The 17,138-nt window shown below is 42.5% G+C and overlaps 2 protein-coding genes across 3 annotated transcripts; one reads left to right on the top strand and one right to left on the bottom strand.

The window, feature by feature from the left end:
* Positions 1–453: 453 nt before the first annotated feature.
* On the bottom strand, positions 454–6,893 carry dtwd1 (DTW domain containing 1). Of its 2 annotated transcripts, XM_046345005.1 has the most exons (6): positions 6,777–6,883; positions 3,558–3,604; positions 2,858–3,176; positions 1,656–1,799; positions 1,130–1,451; positions 454–938 (listed from the first exon to the last, which is right to left on the bottom strand). In XM_046345005.1, exons 3-6 carry the CDS (start codon positions 3,152–3,154, stop codon positions 709–711), a joined length of 993 nt encoding a protein of 330 aa, XP_046200961.1. In that variant the 5' UTR covers positions 3,155–3,176; positions 3,558–3,604; positions 6,777–6,883; the 3' UTR covers positions 454–708. The 2 variants fall into 2 exon arrangements, with proteins under 2 accessions (XP_046200961.1, XP_046200960.1); XM_046345004.1 differs by lacking the exon at positions 3,558–3,604 and having other exon boundaries at positions 6,777–6,893.
* Positions 6,808–12,678, top strand: LOC124033460 (protein FAM227B-like). The gene is made up of 9 exons (XM_046345487.1): positions 6,808–7,064; positions 8,769–9,012; positions 9,148–9,191; positions 9,284–9,316; positions 9,415–9,519; positions 10,649–10,747; positions 11,234–11,335; positions 11,550–11,676; positions 12,572–12,678. The coding sequence occupies exons 1-9, from the start codon at positions 6,987–6,989 to the stop codon at positions 12,676–12,678; spliced, it is 939 nt and encodes a 312-aa protein (XP_046201443.1). The 5' UTR covers positions 6,808–6,986.
* The last annotated feature ends 4,460 nt before the right edge of the window (positions 12,679–17,138 follow it).

The raw sequence follows: 17,138 nt of genomic DNA, 5'->3' as shown, positions 1-17,138 counted from the left end.
TATCTGCAGCCTCTCTCTCAGCGGTAGTTTTAGCCTCTCTCAGCAGCCTCTGCGTAGTTTTAGCCTCTCTCTCCTATCTGCAGCCTCTGCGTCTCTCAGCGGTAGTTTTAGCCTCTCTCTTTCCTATCTGCAGCCTCTGCGTCTCTCAGCGGTTTTGGTTTTATCTGCCTCTCTCTCAGCGGTCCTCTCTCTCCTATCTGCAGTCTCTGCGTCTCTCAGCGGTAGTTTTGGCCTCTCTCTCCTATCTGCAGCCTCTGCGTCTCTCAGCGGTAGTTTTGGCCTCTCTCTTTCCTATCTGCAGTCTCTGCGTCTCTCAGCGGTAGTTTTGGCCTCTCTCTCCTATCTGCAGCCTCTGCGTCTCTCAGCGGTAGTTTTGGCCTCTCTCTTTCCTATCTGCAGCCTCTCTCTCTCAGCGTCCTCCCAGCAGCCTCTGGTAGTTTTTTGCCTCTCTCTTTCCTATCTGCAGCCTCTGCGTCTCTCAGCGGTAGTTTTGGCCTCTCTCTCCTATCTGCAGCCTCTGCGTCTCTCAGCGGTAGTTTTGGCCTCTCTCTCCTATCTGCAGCCTCTGCGTCTCTCAGCGGTAGTTTTGGCCTCTCTCTCCTATCTGCAGCCTCTGCGTCTCTCAGCGGTAGTTTTGGCCTCTCTCTCCTATCTGCAGCCTCTGCGTCTCTCAGCGGTAGTTTTGGCCTCTCTCTCCTCCCTGCAGCCTCAGCGTCTCCCAGCGGTTGTCTTAGCCTTGTTGATCAGTGTGTGTAGGTAACAGTAGAAGTACATCAGGTTGTCGTACTGTCCTGTGTACTCCTGTCTCAGACACAGCTCCTGGTAGTCCTTGAGGAAGTAGTAGACAGCCTCTATGGTTGCCAGGTAGGTGTCTGGAGAACCTTTCTGATGGCGCCAGAAACACGTCTTCCTGGTCTTCAGCTCCACACGGAGCAACGCTGCAGAAACAGAGAAAAGAACAGTCCATCAGTCATTATCAGGGCCAGGAGTTTGTCCTGTTCACATTGTGACCCGACCAAGAAAAACTCTGGGCTCTTGTTGTAGGCTATAACTAGGTAATAACAAAGTAGTTCCCCCATGTAACGTACAGCACTTTAAGTTACATCAATGCTATATCTATCATAATTACCCTGTAGTCTCTCATCTGTGATGATTCTGGTGGTCTGGTTCCATGTGCTGTCGATGAACACCACTCTCTGGAGGGGACAGGCCCCTGGTGTCTCAGTCTGGCCCTCTATCCCTGCTTCCCCTCCCCTCTCTTCTGTGTGTGTGGCTCCTGATGTGTGTCCCTCCGCCTGCTGTGTAGCCCCTGGCATCTCCTCGGCTCTGGGCCTCTTTGGGGACGGTTCCTCATCTGGGGAGGCAGCTGACTTCATGACAGCCAGGTTCTGCAATCTCCATGTCATCTCCTCCACTGAGACTGATCCAGGACCAGGGAACACCAGCACTACCTAAACATGCACACACACCCAATACTTGTCAGTCATTTCAAGTCAACATAATACAATGGTATTAATATTATCTAAATCAGGTTACATTAGACACATGACACACATTTTTATGTATATGATGTGGTAAACAAACTGTTTATTAGTTAATCAGGCTCACATTCTCTGAATATTTGTTCATATGAAGATGAGGAAAAGCTGACTAACTTTGTCTGTGTCATCTTCATACTCAGGTATGCAGGGGTAGGTGTAGATGGTGACATCATCGGGGGCGAGGATCTTGGCGTGTATGGCTGTGCTCTTCCCATCAACCTCACTGGGATGCTTGATGATGTCAATCTTTATAGGGAGCTGCAAACACAAGTTAGAGAAAGTTTACAGTGTGACCAACCATGTTCATCCATTACAGGTCAGGTATTACCAATACAAACAGTCAACACAGGTACTGTGAATTGTCTCAAACTTGTATCTGTACATACACCATAAGCTTGATCAATTAGTTGAATCAGGTGTGTTCTTTCATGCTGGGCTGTAACAAAAGCCTGCATCTGCACCAGAACCGAAGTACACTTCAATCTAGTGTGTGAGGCACCGTAAATGTAGTACCACTATCTCTGACAGCCCATGTCTGCAGGCTAGTGCTTGAATAAAACCAATCAGACTGGCCACTACAAGCCTGTGTGCTTTAATAAAACCAATCAGACTGGCCACTACAAGCCTGTGTGCTTTAATAAAACCAATCAGACTGGCCACTACAAGCCTGTGTGCTTTAATAAAACCAATCAGACTGGCCACTACAAGCCTGTGTGCTTTAATAAAACCAATCAGACTGGCCACTACAAGCCTGTGTGCTTTAATAAAACCAATCAGACTGGCCACTACAAGCATGTGTGCTTGAATAAAACCAATCAGACTGGCCACTACAAGCCTGTGTGCTTTAATAAAACCAATCAGACTGGCCACTACAAGCCTGTGTGCTTTAATAAAACCAATCAGACTGGCCACTACAAGCCTGTGTGCTTTAATAAAACCAATCAGACTGGCCACTACAAGCCTGTGTGCTTTAATAAAACCAATCAGACTGGCCACTACAAGCCTGTGTGCTTTAATAAAACCAATCAGACTGGCCACTACAAGCCTGTGTGCTTTAATAAAACCAATCAGACTGGCCACTACAAGCCTGTGTGCTTTAATAAAACCAATCAGACTGGCCACTACAAGCCTGTGTGCTTTAATAAAACCAATCAGACTGGCCACTACAAGCCTGTGTGCTTTAATAAAACCAATCAGACTGGCCACTACAAGCCTGTGTGCTTTAATAAAACCAATCAGACTGGCCACTACAAGCCTGTGTGTGTTATGTTTAATAAGGCCAATAAGGAGAACAGAGCTCCAGATCTTTCCCTGACCTTGACAGAGGGGATTTCCTGCTGGCTGACGCCCACTAAAGAGCAGCAGGTGTAGCAGAAGAACATCCGGGAGCCTCCGCAGCTAGAACACTTCAGCCTGCCCCTCTGCTGTGCCTGCTCCAGCTCCCTGTGGGGAGCCAGCTTCAGACCATGGAGGGGAGGGGAGGCAGGGACAGGGTTCTGTTTGGTTACTGGTTTGGAGTCCTTGTCAGGTTGCTGGGTTTTAGCCAGTGGTGATTTGGGAGAGGAGGACACGTCCACACCACTGGGACTGGCTAGCACGTCCGAACTGGACATCCCACTGACTGACTGGAGGTGGCTGACAACAAACAAAACATCAAACGGGAGAATCAGGTGCACAGCCAGGGACGTAGTTATACCAGTTAGCTAGGTAGTTGGCTCGCTACGAAGCAAGTCACAACAAATAAGTCAAAAGCCCGCATTTCAAAACATTGCAATATGGATAACTCATTCAAAAGATATAGAATTTTAAATCAATGGTCACAAGAAAATGCAATGAGTAATTTCTAAAAATATTAATGGTTTTAAATACATTAATACCAATAATGAAAAAATACAATGTTGACACAGTTATGTTGATTATTGGTCTATAGATAACTTTTCTACCCATCTCAGCTGAAGTGGGAAATACTCAGTAGTTAGTATGGTTAGTTTTGGAGTGGGACTGTGTAATACATACCCAGCAGCACGACGTTCTCCGCCCCCTCTAACGCCCAATGCAATATACTGTAATAGACAGTACATGGGATACATATTGGCTTGTAGAAAGGTATAAAAGTTGTCTCAGCTAACGTGTGCTAGGAAATACTCAGTAGGGTCTCTACCAGGGTTTCCATTAGCTGGTAATCCTCTGCTTTTGGCCTTCTTTTTTTATGCAGATAAAATAGTTGCTGGCCAAATTGACCGGAAGAAAAAAACAATGGTAGACAGGCTATTCGCTGTTGGCTGGGCTCCCTGCCTGTGCCATTAAACCCCTACAACTCATCCAGAACGCCGCAACTAGTGTTCAACCTTCCCAATTCTCTCACGGCTCCTCCGCTCTCTCCACTGGCTTCCAGTTGAAGTTCCGCTACAAGACCATGGTGCTTGCCTAGGAGCTGTGAGGGGAACGGCACCTCAGGCTCTGATCAGGCCCTACACCCAAATAAGGGCACTGCGTTCATCCACCTCTGGCCTGCTCGCCTCCCTACCACTGAGGAAGTACAGTTCCCGCTCAGCTTGTCAAAACTGTTCGCTGCTCTGGCTCCCCAATGGTGGAACAAACTCCTCATGACGCCAGGACAGCGGAGTTCACCACCTTCCGGAGACACCTGAAACCCCACCTTTTAAGGAATACCTAGGATAGACAGATAAAATTGTAAAGTGGTTGTTCCAGTGCATCACCCACCAATTGACTTCACAAAAACAATGGTAGACAGGCTATCAGTGCATCACCCACCACTTCACAATGGTAGACAGGCTATCAGTGCATCACCCACCACTTCACAATGGTAGACAGGCTATCAGTGCATCACCCACCACTTCACAATGGTAGACAGGCTATCAGTGCATCACCCACCACTTCACAATGTGCGCTGGAGGAAGTATACATTTAAAAAAATACTTCATTGTTTGAAACCCGAATGTTTTACCACATTGTGAGGCATGTCCTACATTGCTTGAAAATCCAACCATAGAAACATGGAGGCAATTATTTTATAAAGACTTCATAGGCATCACACGAGTTTCACGTTTGGGGAGCATATCATTTCTTCTACCGATCTGTGCCAGTTATGATCTTCATATGCACATTTTCATGGAATAGTTTAATTTCAACAATAACATTTTTGTTTCTCAATCATTGTCTTGTGGTTAATCAAAACATTCTTCATGTTAATCAGCACCAGTCTCTGACATATGGACACATTTATACACTGATCATTGGCGGTTAAATATCTTAAATGATCGGATGGAGCTCAGAGATGGCCAATGCAGCCGTTGGCCTAGAACTTCCATTATCAACTAAGTTAAAATACATAAAGCTCACAAATAAAAACAGTAGAAAATATACTGATAAATTCAGATTCTTTCACATTCATCTCTCAACTCAACTTGTCTGTCTGCCTCCCTTTCTGACTGTCTGTCTGCCTCCCTTGGCTTGAGCTATCACTAGTGAAGCGCAACATTGTATCAAATCAATCAACTGGATCTGACCAAAAGCTGTCTCTAGTGAACTTGCAACGATCAACTAGTCTATTCCGGGCCCAGAGTTTCCTCAGAGATTTTTGCACAAGGGAAACTTATTTTATGACTGGATATATGGGATCATCAGATTATGATATTTTGCACTTTCACACCGAGGTTTGGTGATTATCGAGGGGCGATTGTTGGAAATAGTTTTCAAATAGGCCTACTGTGAGGAATTATTAGGCAATCATTTGCAATGGAAGTAAAAAAATAAAAATAAACTTTTGACTGACTGTGTGAGGTGAAGAAAATAATTACTAAAGCTCAGCTTATTAGTGGTGGACATGGTGATTTAAGACAATCAAAAATCGAACATCCCTAAATGGGCATTTTCTTACATTTGTGCGCAACAGGCCAGGTAGGCTACATCTATGCGTGCTCAGGCGTGTGTGTTCCCTCAACATTAACAAGACAGAAACAAGGCCCATGCTCATTGCTCACATGGAGCACTCCAAACAAATGACAATGACTACTGAGTATTTCCCAACCACTTTAGCTGAGACTGGTCAAAAAGTTCTCTCTACAAGCCAATGTGTACTGCTTTGGGGATTATAGATTTTTTAAAATTTGATTTAACTGTGCGACACAGCCCCCCACCAAAACTAGTAGAGACCCTACTGAGTATTTCCCACCCCAGTTTAGCTGAGACAGGCATAGCAGTGGGAAGTAGGGGTGCTGTGTCGCAATTATTATTTTTTTAAACCTTTTTGGGGGGGTTCCACAAAAGTAGTGCACTGGGCCTTTAATAGTGCTGTATTAGTGGACCCATATAGCCATTAACAGCCCCCCCCCCAAAAAAAAAAAAACCCCGCTATGAACAGGTACTAAAGTTCTCTCTACAAGCCAATAAGTATCCCACATACAGTGTATTGCATTGCAGAGATAGGAGTGGTTGTAAGGAATAAGGAGTCACCAGTACTCTGTATTAAACCCGTTGCCCAGCACAAGAGACCCATTTAAGTTTTGCAGAATCTATTGAATAATTTCAATAACATTATTTGTATTTTGTTGGTGTATTTATTTAAATATAGCCTACACAATAGCTTAACATACCATTATCTGTGTAAATTAATACAAATAAATGCGGTATAAATAATACAATATTTAAAGTATCCATACATTTATTCAGAGGTGGTTGCAATGCTGTGAAAAAAAGTTGTACCACAGAACAATGAGACAGATATTTCACCGGATGTATAAATGTGAAACTTCTGCTTGGCGTTTCCACAGTAAGAGGAAGCCCAGTGGGAGAATATTATTGCTAGAACGGGCTAATATAATCTGGCTAGCTCGCGCTTGGCTCTGCCCACTATGACTAATTTGTTCCGATTGGAAACGACAGGCTGTGGTCTATCTTGATTTAGTTATAAAACTATTTGGTTGTACTGCACTAGAGTCCTAAAAAATATATATTACTAAAGTTTAGCATTTCTTTGCAGGGGGAATGCTGGGCATAATATCCTGTTGCTAGGAGAACGGTAATGTCAGCACTGCACTGTGTAAGCAAAGAGTTTTATAACTAACCCATTGTGCTAACTTAGAATCTTGTTGCAGATAATGATAGCTAGCTAAATTAGCTTGAGGCTATAAACACGTTCATATAGCGATACAAGGAATGTTTTTATCTAACAGTGGAAGACATAAATCCCATTTCACAATTCATTAACGTTACCTGTTTAAAATGAGACTTGATCCAATTGATTTAGAACAATTGTATATGTACTCTGAAGCGGAGCAAGCATGGACTCGCTCTACACCGGAAGTGTCAACCGGAAGAAGTTAGCGGCGCTAATGTTAATGACTGCTGTTACCTAGCAACGGAACACAAGAGTAATATTTTGACACTCAGGGCTGAGCATCTTTGGAGGGTCAGAGACAAAACATGGCTAAACAACAAGACCCAGAGGACGATGAAGAAATCCTGAGCACGTTTGAAAAGTTTGTTCGGAATCAGGGACTGGTAAGAAAAGCCTTATAAACAATGGTTATTTATTAGAGACTGCTGCCAATGTGTTAATTTGACGTTAGCTAACGTTAACAAGTAGTTCCTAGCACAGTCCAGGCAAGATTACATAGTGTAGGCAATTTTGTTTTATACCATGTGTTAAGCTGTAAGAATTCACTCGCTAATTGTGTACACTACCGGTCAAAAGTTTTAGAACACCTACTCATTCAAGGGTTTTTCTTAATTTTCTACATTGTAGAATAATAGTTAAGACATCATAACTATGAAATAACTCATATGGAATCATGTAGTAACCCAAAAAGTGTTAAACAAATCAAAATATATTTTATGGTTGAGATTCTTCAAATAGCCACCCTATTTGAAGGAGTTCCCACATATGCTGAGCACTTGTTAGCTGCTTTTCCTTCACTCTGCGGTCCGACTCACCCCAAAGCATCTCATTTGGGTTGAGGTTGGGTGATTGTGTAGGCCAGGTCATCTGATGCAGCACTCCATCACTCGTCATCTTGGTAAAAATGGCCCTTACACAGCCTGGAGGTGTGTTGGGTCATTGTCCTGTTGAAAAACAAATGATAGTCCCGCTAAGCCCAAACCAGATGGGATGGCATATCGCTGCAGAATGCTGTGGTAGCCATGCTGGTTAAGTGTGCCTTGAATTCTAAATACCAGCAAAGCACCATCACACCTCCTCCTCCTCATCTGTTCACCCACATCACGTCTCATGTGGCGGTTGGAACCAAAAATCTCCAATTTGGACTCCAGACCAAATTACAAATTTCCACTGGTTTAATATTCATTGCTCATGTTTCTTGGCCCAAGCAAGTCTCTTCTTCTTATTGGTGTCCTTTAGTCGTGGTTTCTTTGCAGCAATTCGACCCTGAAGGCCTGATTCACACAGTCTCATCTGAACAGTTGATGTTTAGATGTGTCTGTTACTTGAACTCTGTGAAGCATTTATTTGGGCTGCAATTTCTGAGGTTGGTAACTAATGAACTTATCATCTGCAGCAGAGGTAACTGGGTCTTCCTTTCCTGTGGCGGTCCTCATGAGAGCCAGTTTCATCATAGCGCTTGATGGGTTTTGCGACTGCACTTGAAGAAACTTTCAAAGTTCTTGAAATTTTTCGTATTGACTGACCTTCATGTCTTAAAGTTATGATGGTCTGTTGTTTCTCTTTGCATATTTCTGCAGTTCATAATATGGACTTGGTCAATTACCAAAATAGGGCTATCTTCTGAATACCACCCCTACCTTTGTCACAACACAACTGATTGGCTCAAACGCATTAAGAAGGAAAGAAATTCCACAAATTAACATTAAAGAAATACATTCCAGGTGACGACCTCATGAATCTGGTTGAGAGAATGCCAAGAGTGTGCAACGCTGCATCAAGGCAAAGGGTGGCTATTTGAAGAATCTCAAATATAAAATATATTTGGATGTTTTACACTTTTTTGGTTACTACATGAGTCCATGTGTTATTTCATAGTTTTTACGTCTTCACTAATATTCTAAAATGTAGAAAATAGTCAAAAATGAAGAAGAACCCTTGAATGAGTATTGGTGTTCTAAAAATTTTGGCTGGTAGTGTAGGTATTTGAGATGGATCACAACATGATAATAATCAACATAAATACTCACATATAACAAATAGGCCTACATCATGATACTGAAACAGTCTCTCAACACTTTCTGTAGGTTGACTGGCCCGTGGCGTTTGAGGAGAATATAGAGATATCATCCCACTTCAAACATTACAGTCATCCCAGACAGATATATGACTACTTTAAAGTAAATGTGCCATTCCCAGTGGACGTCACCATGTCCTTCTCCAAGAGCATAGAGGAGCTATATTCCAAGATAAAACTACATGCATCCATAATGTCACAAGAACAGAGCAAAAACAAGAATGCGGAGTCAGTATTTGATGATATGAATACATGTAAGTAGCTACACTACCCACAGCTCTCAAATTCACCATCAGGCCAAATTGTATATTTCTAGCCCAGGTCATTGAAACATAGGGCTGCTGTGAAGTGGTGATACCTTTGCCATTATCTCAATGTTTCTTTCTCAGATAAAATGTATGTGCAAAGAGCACATCGAATCATGAAAGAGCAGGTAATGAGTTGCAGTTATAATTATTTGTATTAGATTTGATCATTTATATAGGATGATTCTGATTTACAACAACATTGACTGTTTAATTCCAGAGTGAGGCAGTGTCGCGGAGCTTGGACATCAAGGTGAGTCTGTTGTCTTGTCTGTTTATGGCTCTTTACACCATGAGGGACATATCTCTCTGGTGTTTACTTAGTTAAACTAATGAGTTGTGTTTCTCCAGGACTATGACTACCCAGGGTTTGATGCAGTCGAGGACACTGACATCCCAGGACATCCTGATGCCTTACAGCATTTGGACAGAGTATCAGAGGCCCAAGGCTTTAATGTACATACCTGCAAACTCAAATCTTGTGTGTGTGTGTGTGTGTGTGTGTGTGTGTGTGTGTGTGTGTGTGTGTGTGTGTGTGTGTGTGTGTGTGTGTGTGTGTGTGTGTGTGTGTGTGTGTGTGTGTGTGTGTGTGTGTGTGTGTGTGTGTGTGTGTGTGTGTGTGTGTGTGTGTGTGTGTGAGTGTGTGTGTGAGTGTGTGAGTGAGTGTGTGAGTGAGTGAGTGAGTGAGAGTACCAGACCAGAGTTCTGCTCTCCCTCATCAAAGGGGAATACTGTGGCAGCTCTGCAACCAATCACGTTAATCTAAGGAGCAGCCAGGCTCCTATTAAAGTCCTGTAGTATTAACAGTCCCAGGCTGCATCCTAAATGGTACCCTATTCCCTATATAGTGCACTACTTTTAACCAGGGCCCATAGAGTTTCCCATAGGGCTCTGGTCAAAAGTAGTGCAGTATACAGAAACGGAGAGACAAATGAAAGGCAGAGTAAACCAGCGCTGGGCTAGTTCTTATTTATGACCACAAACACTAATATCCATCCATTGCGCTGAAAGCCAGATGTGGCCGGTCCGGGTGATGGAGAGCAGACTTGTTATGTTATGTCAGGTCTCACAGATACCTGAGCTGTCACAGCTTTTAGGAAAAAGAGAAAGGGATCGCATGCAAACTTCACATGCATGTCAAGCACATGTGTATTGAATGTGGCCCTCTCCCGCTCTCGGTGCATGCGGTCGGATTCGACTGCATTCCAAGCACACATGATTCATCTCTCACATATGTACTGTAGCTATGCTGCTGTGTGGCAGTCTTTAACGGCAGGGTGGATTGGTATTCATTGAAAAGTAGATTAGAGATTAGCTAGTTATCTGTAATGCTTTATTTAACACTCCTGTGTCAGCTGGTATTTACTGACACAATTGGGAACCACCTAACAACAGTAAGGTCATGGTGGCTGTTTCACTGACTTATCAAAATACTAAAGAATAATTATCGAGCAATTATTATGTAATTACCACTTTGCAATGACCATTTAATTGCTGTGTACATAACAGAACAATTCAGTCCCATTAGGGTTAGGCTAATCATCATTAAACCTGCTGTATGTGTGTGTATGATTCTTTACTGCAGCCAGGCTTCCTGAAGATCTGGAGGCCGTTCTTTCTGTGTGATCTGTCCGTGGCTGTTCTCAAAGACACATTCTGGTGGTTCTTCCTCCACAGATTTAAGGTGACTTCACTCCATCCTTTGTGATGCACTATATCAACGGACAATGCAACCAAGACATGTAACTTTGATACATATATTAATATGAGGCAGATGATGGGGAGGCTCGTCTTTTACTCCAGCCTGTACAGTACATCCATCACTGGCAATATAGTATTTATAGATGAATGTGATTTAGAGGAAATGCGTGCAGTGAAAATGATCTTATCTGAAGGTTTCTGCCAGATTCCACAACTAAGTTATGATATACTCAGTATTAAGCAGAGGCAGTCTTACACACGTAGCACAATAGAAAGCGTATGCACAATAGAACTATTGAAATATCTAAATATTGTACGTAATAGTTCCTGATAGAGTTGAGTAAATGATGAAATGTATGGCTCTGTACGTACATTTACTTTAGAATATGTTCTGACAGTTGTTGATGCTGTCAGGTTAGGTAGCCTGCAGTACCTTACAGCGTGGAATTGTGTGTCAATATCCTCCCAGCCTAATGTGGAGGAGGAGAGCCAGTTGTTTGATCGGATCTCTGGAGCCTTTGTCTCTCTGCTGATGACCGTTCAGATGGACCTGAAGGACAAGCTCTTTAAGGTACTTATGTATATTTAACAAACACTGTTATCCAGAGAGACTTACATTCAGAGCATTCAGCTGTCACAGTCATTGCAAGTAGAACCTTCTTCAAAAACAGCTGCTGTCTGCAAAATCACTGCTTCTAACTTACTTGAAGAAAAGACAAGTATCAGTGTTTGTGTAAGACAAGACAGGTGCACCAGTTACAGTAAAGACTGTGTGTGTGTTCCAGGTGTATGCAGACTGCCTGGCCCAGGCGGTCTACGCAGCGTTCTACGCAGCATTCCCTGAGTCCATGGAACGTCTAGGCCATGACTTCAAGACAGACCTGACTGACCTCATCTCCCTCTGGGTGTCAGGTTAGTGTTATTGTTTGGGTCTGGTGATCACGGCATGCAACCACATCACGCTGTATTTAGAGAGCAGTTTAACATCTAAATGCATTACAGACTTTCTAAACAACAAAATTACAAACTGTAAATGACAAAGAACAACAAAGATCAAATCAAAATGTATTTGTCACATGCTTGGTAAACAACAGGTGTAGACTAACAGTGAAATGCTTACTTACGGGCCCTTCTCAACAATGCAGAGAGAAAATTGAAAAGATTTTTGGAAAGAATTGTAACACGAGGAATAAATACACAGTGAGTAATGGTAACTTGGCTATATACACGGGGTACCAGTACTGAGTCGATGTGCAGGGGTACAATGTAATTTAGGTAGATATGTACATATAGGTAGTGGTAAAGTGACTAGGCAACAGGATAGATAATAAACAGTAGCAGCAGCGTATGTGATGAGTCAAAAGAGTTAGTGCAAAAAGGGTCAACGCAGTCCAGGTAGCTATGTTGTTATCTATTTAGTAGTCTTATGGCTTGGGGTAGAAGCTGTTCAGGGTGTTGTTGGTTCCAGACCAGCACCGGTATTGCTTGCCATTCGGTAGATGGGTGGCTGGAGTCTGACAGTTTTTGGGCCGTCCTTTTAATTTTTTTTTTCACCTTTATTTAACTAGGCAAGTCAGTTAAGAACAAATTCTTATTTTCAATGATGTCCTAGGAACAGTGGGTTAACTGCTTGTTCAGGGGCAGAACAACAGATTTGTACCTTGTCAGCTTGGGGATTTGAACTTGCAACCTTCCGGTTACTAGTCCAACACTCTAACCACTAGGCTACCCTGTCGCTCCTTTGATAAGAACAACATACATTTAGTGTTTAAAAATAGTGTGTCTGTCTCCTATGTGTCTCTGTTAGGTGTGAAGCCCACCCTGTTGTCATGGCAGAGCTGGAACCTGGGCTGGCTGGATCCTGTAGACACGTCCGGGAAGAGCAATGGAGAGTCAGCATGTGGTAAGACCTGATCTACTGACCTGTTTCAGATTTACTGACGGTTTGCATCTACCTGAAAGTTGTTTCAGATTCACATCTACTGACCTGTTGTTTCAGATTCACTGAGGGTTTACATTTACTGACCTGTTGTTTCAGATTCACATCTACTGACCTGTTGTTTCAGATTCACTGATGGTTTACATTTTCTGACCTGTTGTTTCAGATTCACTGGGGGTTTACATTTACTGACCTGTTGTTTCAGATTCACATCTACTGACCTGTTGTTTCAGATTCACATCTACTGACCTGTTGTTTCAGATTCACTGGGGGTTTACATTTACTGACCTGTTGTTTCAGATTCACTGGGGGTTTACATTTACTGACCTGTTGTTTCAGATTCACTGAGGGTTTACATTTACTGACCTGTTGTTTCAGATTCACTGAGGGTTTACATCTACTGACCTTTTGTTTCAGATTCACTGAGGGTTTACATCTACTGACCTGTTGTTTCAGATTCACATTTACTGACCTGTTGTTTCAGATTCACATCTACTGACCTGTTGTTTCAGATTCACTGGGGGTTTACATTTACTGACCTGTTGTTTCAGATTCACTGAGGGTTTACATCTACTGACCTGTTGTTTCAGATTCACTGAGGGTTTACATTTACTGACCTGTTGTTTCAGATTCACTGGGGGTTTACATTTACTGACCTGTTGTTTCAGATTCACTGAGGGTTTACATCTACTGACCTGTTGTTTCAGATTCACTGAGGACCTGTTGTTTACATTTACTGACCTGTTGTTTCACACTGGGGTTTACATTTACTGACCTTTGTTTCAGATTCACATTTGACAGATTCACTGGGGGTTTACATTTACTGACCTGTTGTTTCAGATTCACATCTACTGACCTGTTGTTTCAGATTCACATCTATTGACCTGTTGTTTACAGATTCACTGGGGGTTTACATTTACTGACCTGTTTCAGATTCACATCAGATTCACTGGGGGTTTACATTTACTGACCTGTTGTTTCAGATTCACATCTACTGACCTGTTGTTTCAGATTCACTGGGGTTTACATTTACTGACCTGTTGTTTCAGATTCACATCTACTGACCTGTTGTTTCAGATTCACTGGGACCTGTTGTTTCAGATTCATTTACTGACCTGTTGTTTCAGATTCACATCTACTGACCTGTTGTTTCAGATTGACTGAGGGTTTACATCTACTGACCTGTTGTTTCAGATTCACTGAGGTTTACATCTACTGACCTGTTGTTTCAGATTCACTGAGGGTTTACATTTACTGACCTGTTGTTTCAGATTTACTGCAGGTTTACATTTACTAACCTGTTGTTTCAGATTCACAGAGATTCATTTACATCTACTTACCTGTTGTTTCAGTTCAATGAGGGTTTACTTCTACTGACCTGTTTTTCAGATTTACTGCAGGGTTTACATCTACTAACCTATGGTTTCAGATTCACAGAGAATTTACATCTACTCACCTGTTGTTTCAGATTCACATCTACTGACCTGTTGTTTCAGATTTACATTAGGTTTCAGTTTACATCTACTGACCTGTTGTTTCAGATTCACTGAGGGTTTACTTCTACTGACCTGTTTCAGATTTACTGAGGGTTTACATCTACTGACCTGTTGTTTCAGATTCACATCTACTGACCTGTTGTTTCAGATTCACTGGGGATTTACTTAGGGTTTACATCTACTGACCTGTTGTTTCAGATTCACATCTACTGACCTGTTGTTTCAGATTCACTGAGGGTTTACATCTACTGACCTGTTGTTTCAGATTCACATCTACTGACCTGTTGTTTCAGATTCACTGGGGGTTTACATTTACTGACCTGTTGTTTCAGATTCACTGGGGGTTTACATTTACTGACCTGTTGTTTCAGATTCACATCTACTGACCTGTTGTTTCAGATTCACTGGGGGTTTACATTTACTGACCTGTTGTTTCAGATTCACATCTACTGACCTGTTGTTTCAGATTCACATCTACTGACCTGTTGTTTCAGATTCACTGGGGGTTTACATTTACTGACCTGTTGTTTCAGATTCACATCTACTGACCTGTTGTTTCAGATTCACTGAGGGTTTACATCTACTGACCTGTTGTTTCAGATTCACTGGAGGTTTACATCTACTGACCTGTTGTTTCAGATTCACATCTACTGACCTGTTGTTTCAGATTCACTGGGGGTTTACATTTACTGACCTGTTGTTTCAGATTCACATCTACTGACCTGTTGTTTCAGATTCACATTTACTGACCTGTTGTTTCAGATTCACATCTACTGACCTGTTGTTTCAGATTCACATTTACTGACCTGTTGTTTCAGATTCACTGGACCTGGTTTCAGATTCACATTTACTGACCTGTTGTTTCAGATTCACATCTACTGACCTGTTGTTTCAGATTCACTGGGGGTTTACATTTACTGACCTGTTGTTTCAGATTCACATCTACTGACCTGTTGTTTCAGATTCACTGAGGGTTTACATCTACTGACCTGTTGTTTCAGATTCACTGGGGGTTTACATCTACTGACCTGTTGTTTCAGATTCACATCTACTGACCTGTTGTTTCAGATTCACTGGGGGTTTACATTTACTGACCTGTTGTTTCAGATTCACATCTACTGACCTGTTGTTTCAGATTGACTGAGGGTTTACATTTACTGACCTGTTGTTTCAGATTCACTGGGGGTTTACATCTACTGACCTGTTGTTTCAGATTCACATCTACTGACCTGTTGTTTCAGATTCACTGAGGGTTTACATCTACTGACCTGTTGTTTCAGATTCACTGAGGGTTTACTTCTACTGACCTGTTTCAGATTTACTGCGGGTTTACATCTACTAACCTATGGTTTCAGATTCACAGAGAATTTACATCTACTTACCTGTTGTTTCAGATTCAATGAGGGTTTACTTCTACTGACCTGTTTCAGATTTACTGCGGGTTTACATCTACTAACCTATGGTTTCAGATTCACAGAGAATTTACATCTACTCACCTGTTGTTTCAGATTCACATCTACTGACCTGTTGTTTCAGACTGACTGAGGGTTTACTTCTACTGACCTGTTTCAGATTTACTGAGGGTTTACATCTACTGACCTGTTGTTTCAGATTCACATCTACTGACCTGTTGTTTCAGATTTACATCTACTGACCTGTTGTTTCAGACTGACTGAGGGTTTACTTCTACTGACCTGTTTCAGATTTACTGAGGGTTTACATCTACTGACCTGTTGTTTCAGATTCACGAGTGTTTACATCTACTGACCTGTTGTTTCAGACTGACTGAGGGTTTTAGGCTAAATCTATTCTGTCACATAACGCTGTGATGTAGTGAAGGCATGACTTGATAGTTAGACGTTAAACTGTCCAGTCATCCTGACCGTGGTGCCGTGGCCTCGCTGAGTGTTGGCACACAACAAACCATCACTGCACTGTGGACAGCTTTAGGATAGTAGGATTTGAAATTCATTCACTTTTATTCTCACAATATTGTGTTGATCTTAGTTTGTAGCTTGCGCTCATAACTCTCAGACATGGATTTATACTGTGTGTGTGTCTGTGTGTGTGTGTGTGTCTGTGTGTCTGTAACTGATTATTGCTCTCTGTGGTTTAGATGTGTCACTAGACAGGAGAGTGTGTAATGTTAGTGCTGTTTGAAAGTGTTCTGGTGTTCTGGGGGTTCCGTGCTAAGCTTCAAAACACTCCAGACTCTCTGGGGGAAACAAGGTTCAAATGTATCAAGTTCTGCCTTTCCCTTGTATCCCCCTGGAACCCCCTACACCCACCTGCCTTTCCCTTGTCTCCCCTTGTCTCCCCTCTCACCCCTACCCTTCCCTCCACACATGCTGTTGGCATTAAGCACACATGTTGTCTCATTTGTTCCTGCTTCGCCACAAATGCATGCAGGGCCTACTGCCATCCGCTGTGCTTAAAGTGTGTCTCTGGATCGTAGTAGATCGTTGCTCACATTACTTTAACAAGTGGAGTGTTTGCTGCTGTGCAACACTGATGTTGCTGATGCTACTGTAGCTGATTCCACTCATCACCAGCGTTCATGCCACTCTGACTCGTTCTGCATCCCAAATGGCATCCTATTCTGCTTGGTCAAAAGTAGTGCACTATATGGGGAATTTGGTGCCGTTTGGGATTAGACTAAACCTACTGACCTGTTGTTTCAGATTGACTGAGGGTTTAGGCTAAATCTACTGACCTGTTGTTTCAGATTGACTGAGGGTTTAGGTTAAGTCTACTGACCTGTTGTTTCAGATTGACTGAGGGTTTAGGTTAAGTCTACTGACCTGTTGTTTCAGATTGACTGAGGGTTTAGGCTAAGTCTACTGACCTGTTGTTTCAGATTGACTGAGGGTTTAGGCTAAGTCTACTGACCTGTTGTTTCAGATTGACTGAGGGTTTAGGCTAAGTCTACTGACCTGTTG

Source organism: Oncorhynchus gorbuscha, linkage group LG04 (assembly GCF_021184085.1).
Source record: "Oncorhynchus gorbuscha isolate QuinsamMale2020 ecotype Even-year linkage group LG04, OgorEven_v1.0, whole genome shotgun sequence".
NCBI lineage: Eukaryota > Metazoa > Chordata > Actinopteri > Salmoniformes > Salmonidae > Oncorhynchus > Oncorhynchus gorbuscha.
The sequence above is the reverse complement of the archived record's forward strand: the minus strand, read 5'-3'. Positions and strand labels throughout refer to the sequence as shown.

Excerpts from the sequence above, each read along its gene's own strand:
- dtwd1 (XM_046345004.1), bottom strand. The coding sequence starts at position 3,154 with ATGTCCAGTTCGGACGTGCTAGCCAGTCCCAGTGGTGTGGACGTGTCC. Across the intron at positions 1,800-2,857 it reads AGGAAATCCCCTCTGTCAAG|CTCCCTATAAAGATTGACAT; the intron begins GTCAGGGAAAGA and ends TTGTGTTTGCAG. Across the intron at positions 939-1,129 it reads CACAGATGAGAGACTACAGG|CGTTGCTCCGTGTGGAGCTG; the intron begins GTAATTATGATA and ends CTGTTTCTGCAG.
- LOC124033460 (XM_046345487.1), top strand. The coding sequence starts at position 6,987 with ATGGCTAAACAACAAGACCCAGAGGACGATGAAGAAATCCTGAGCACG. Across the intron at positions 9,520-10,648 it reads CAGAGGCCCAAGGCTTTAAT|CCAGGCTTCCTGAAGATCTG; the intron begins GTACATACCTGC and ends TCTTTACTGCAG. Across the intron at positions 11,677-12,571 it reads CATCTCCCTCTGGGTGTCAG|GTGTGAAGCCCACCCTGTTG; the intron begins GTTAGTGTTATT and ends TGTCTCTGTTAG.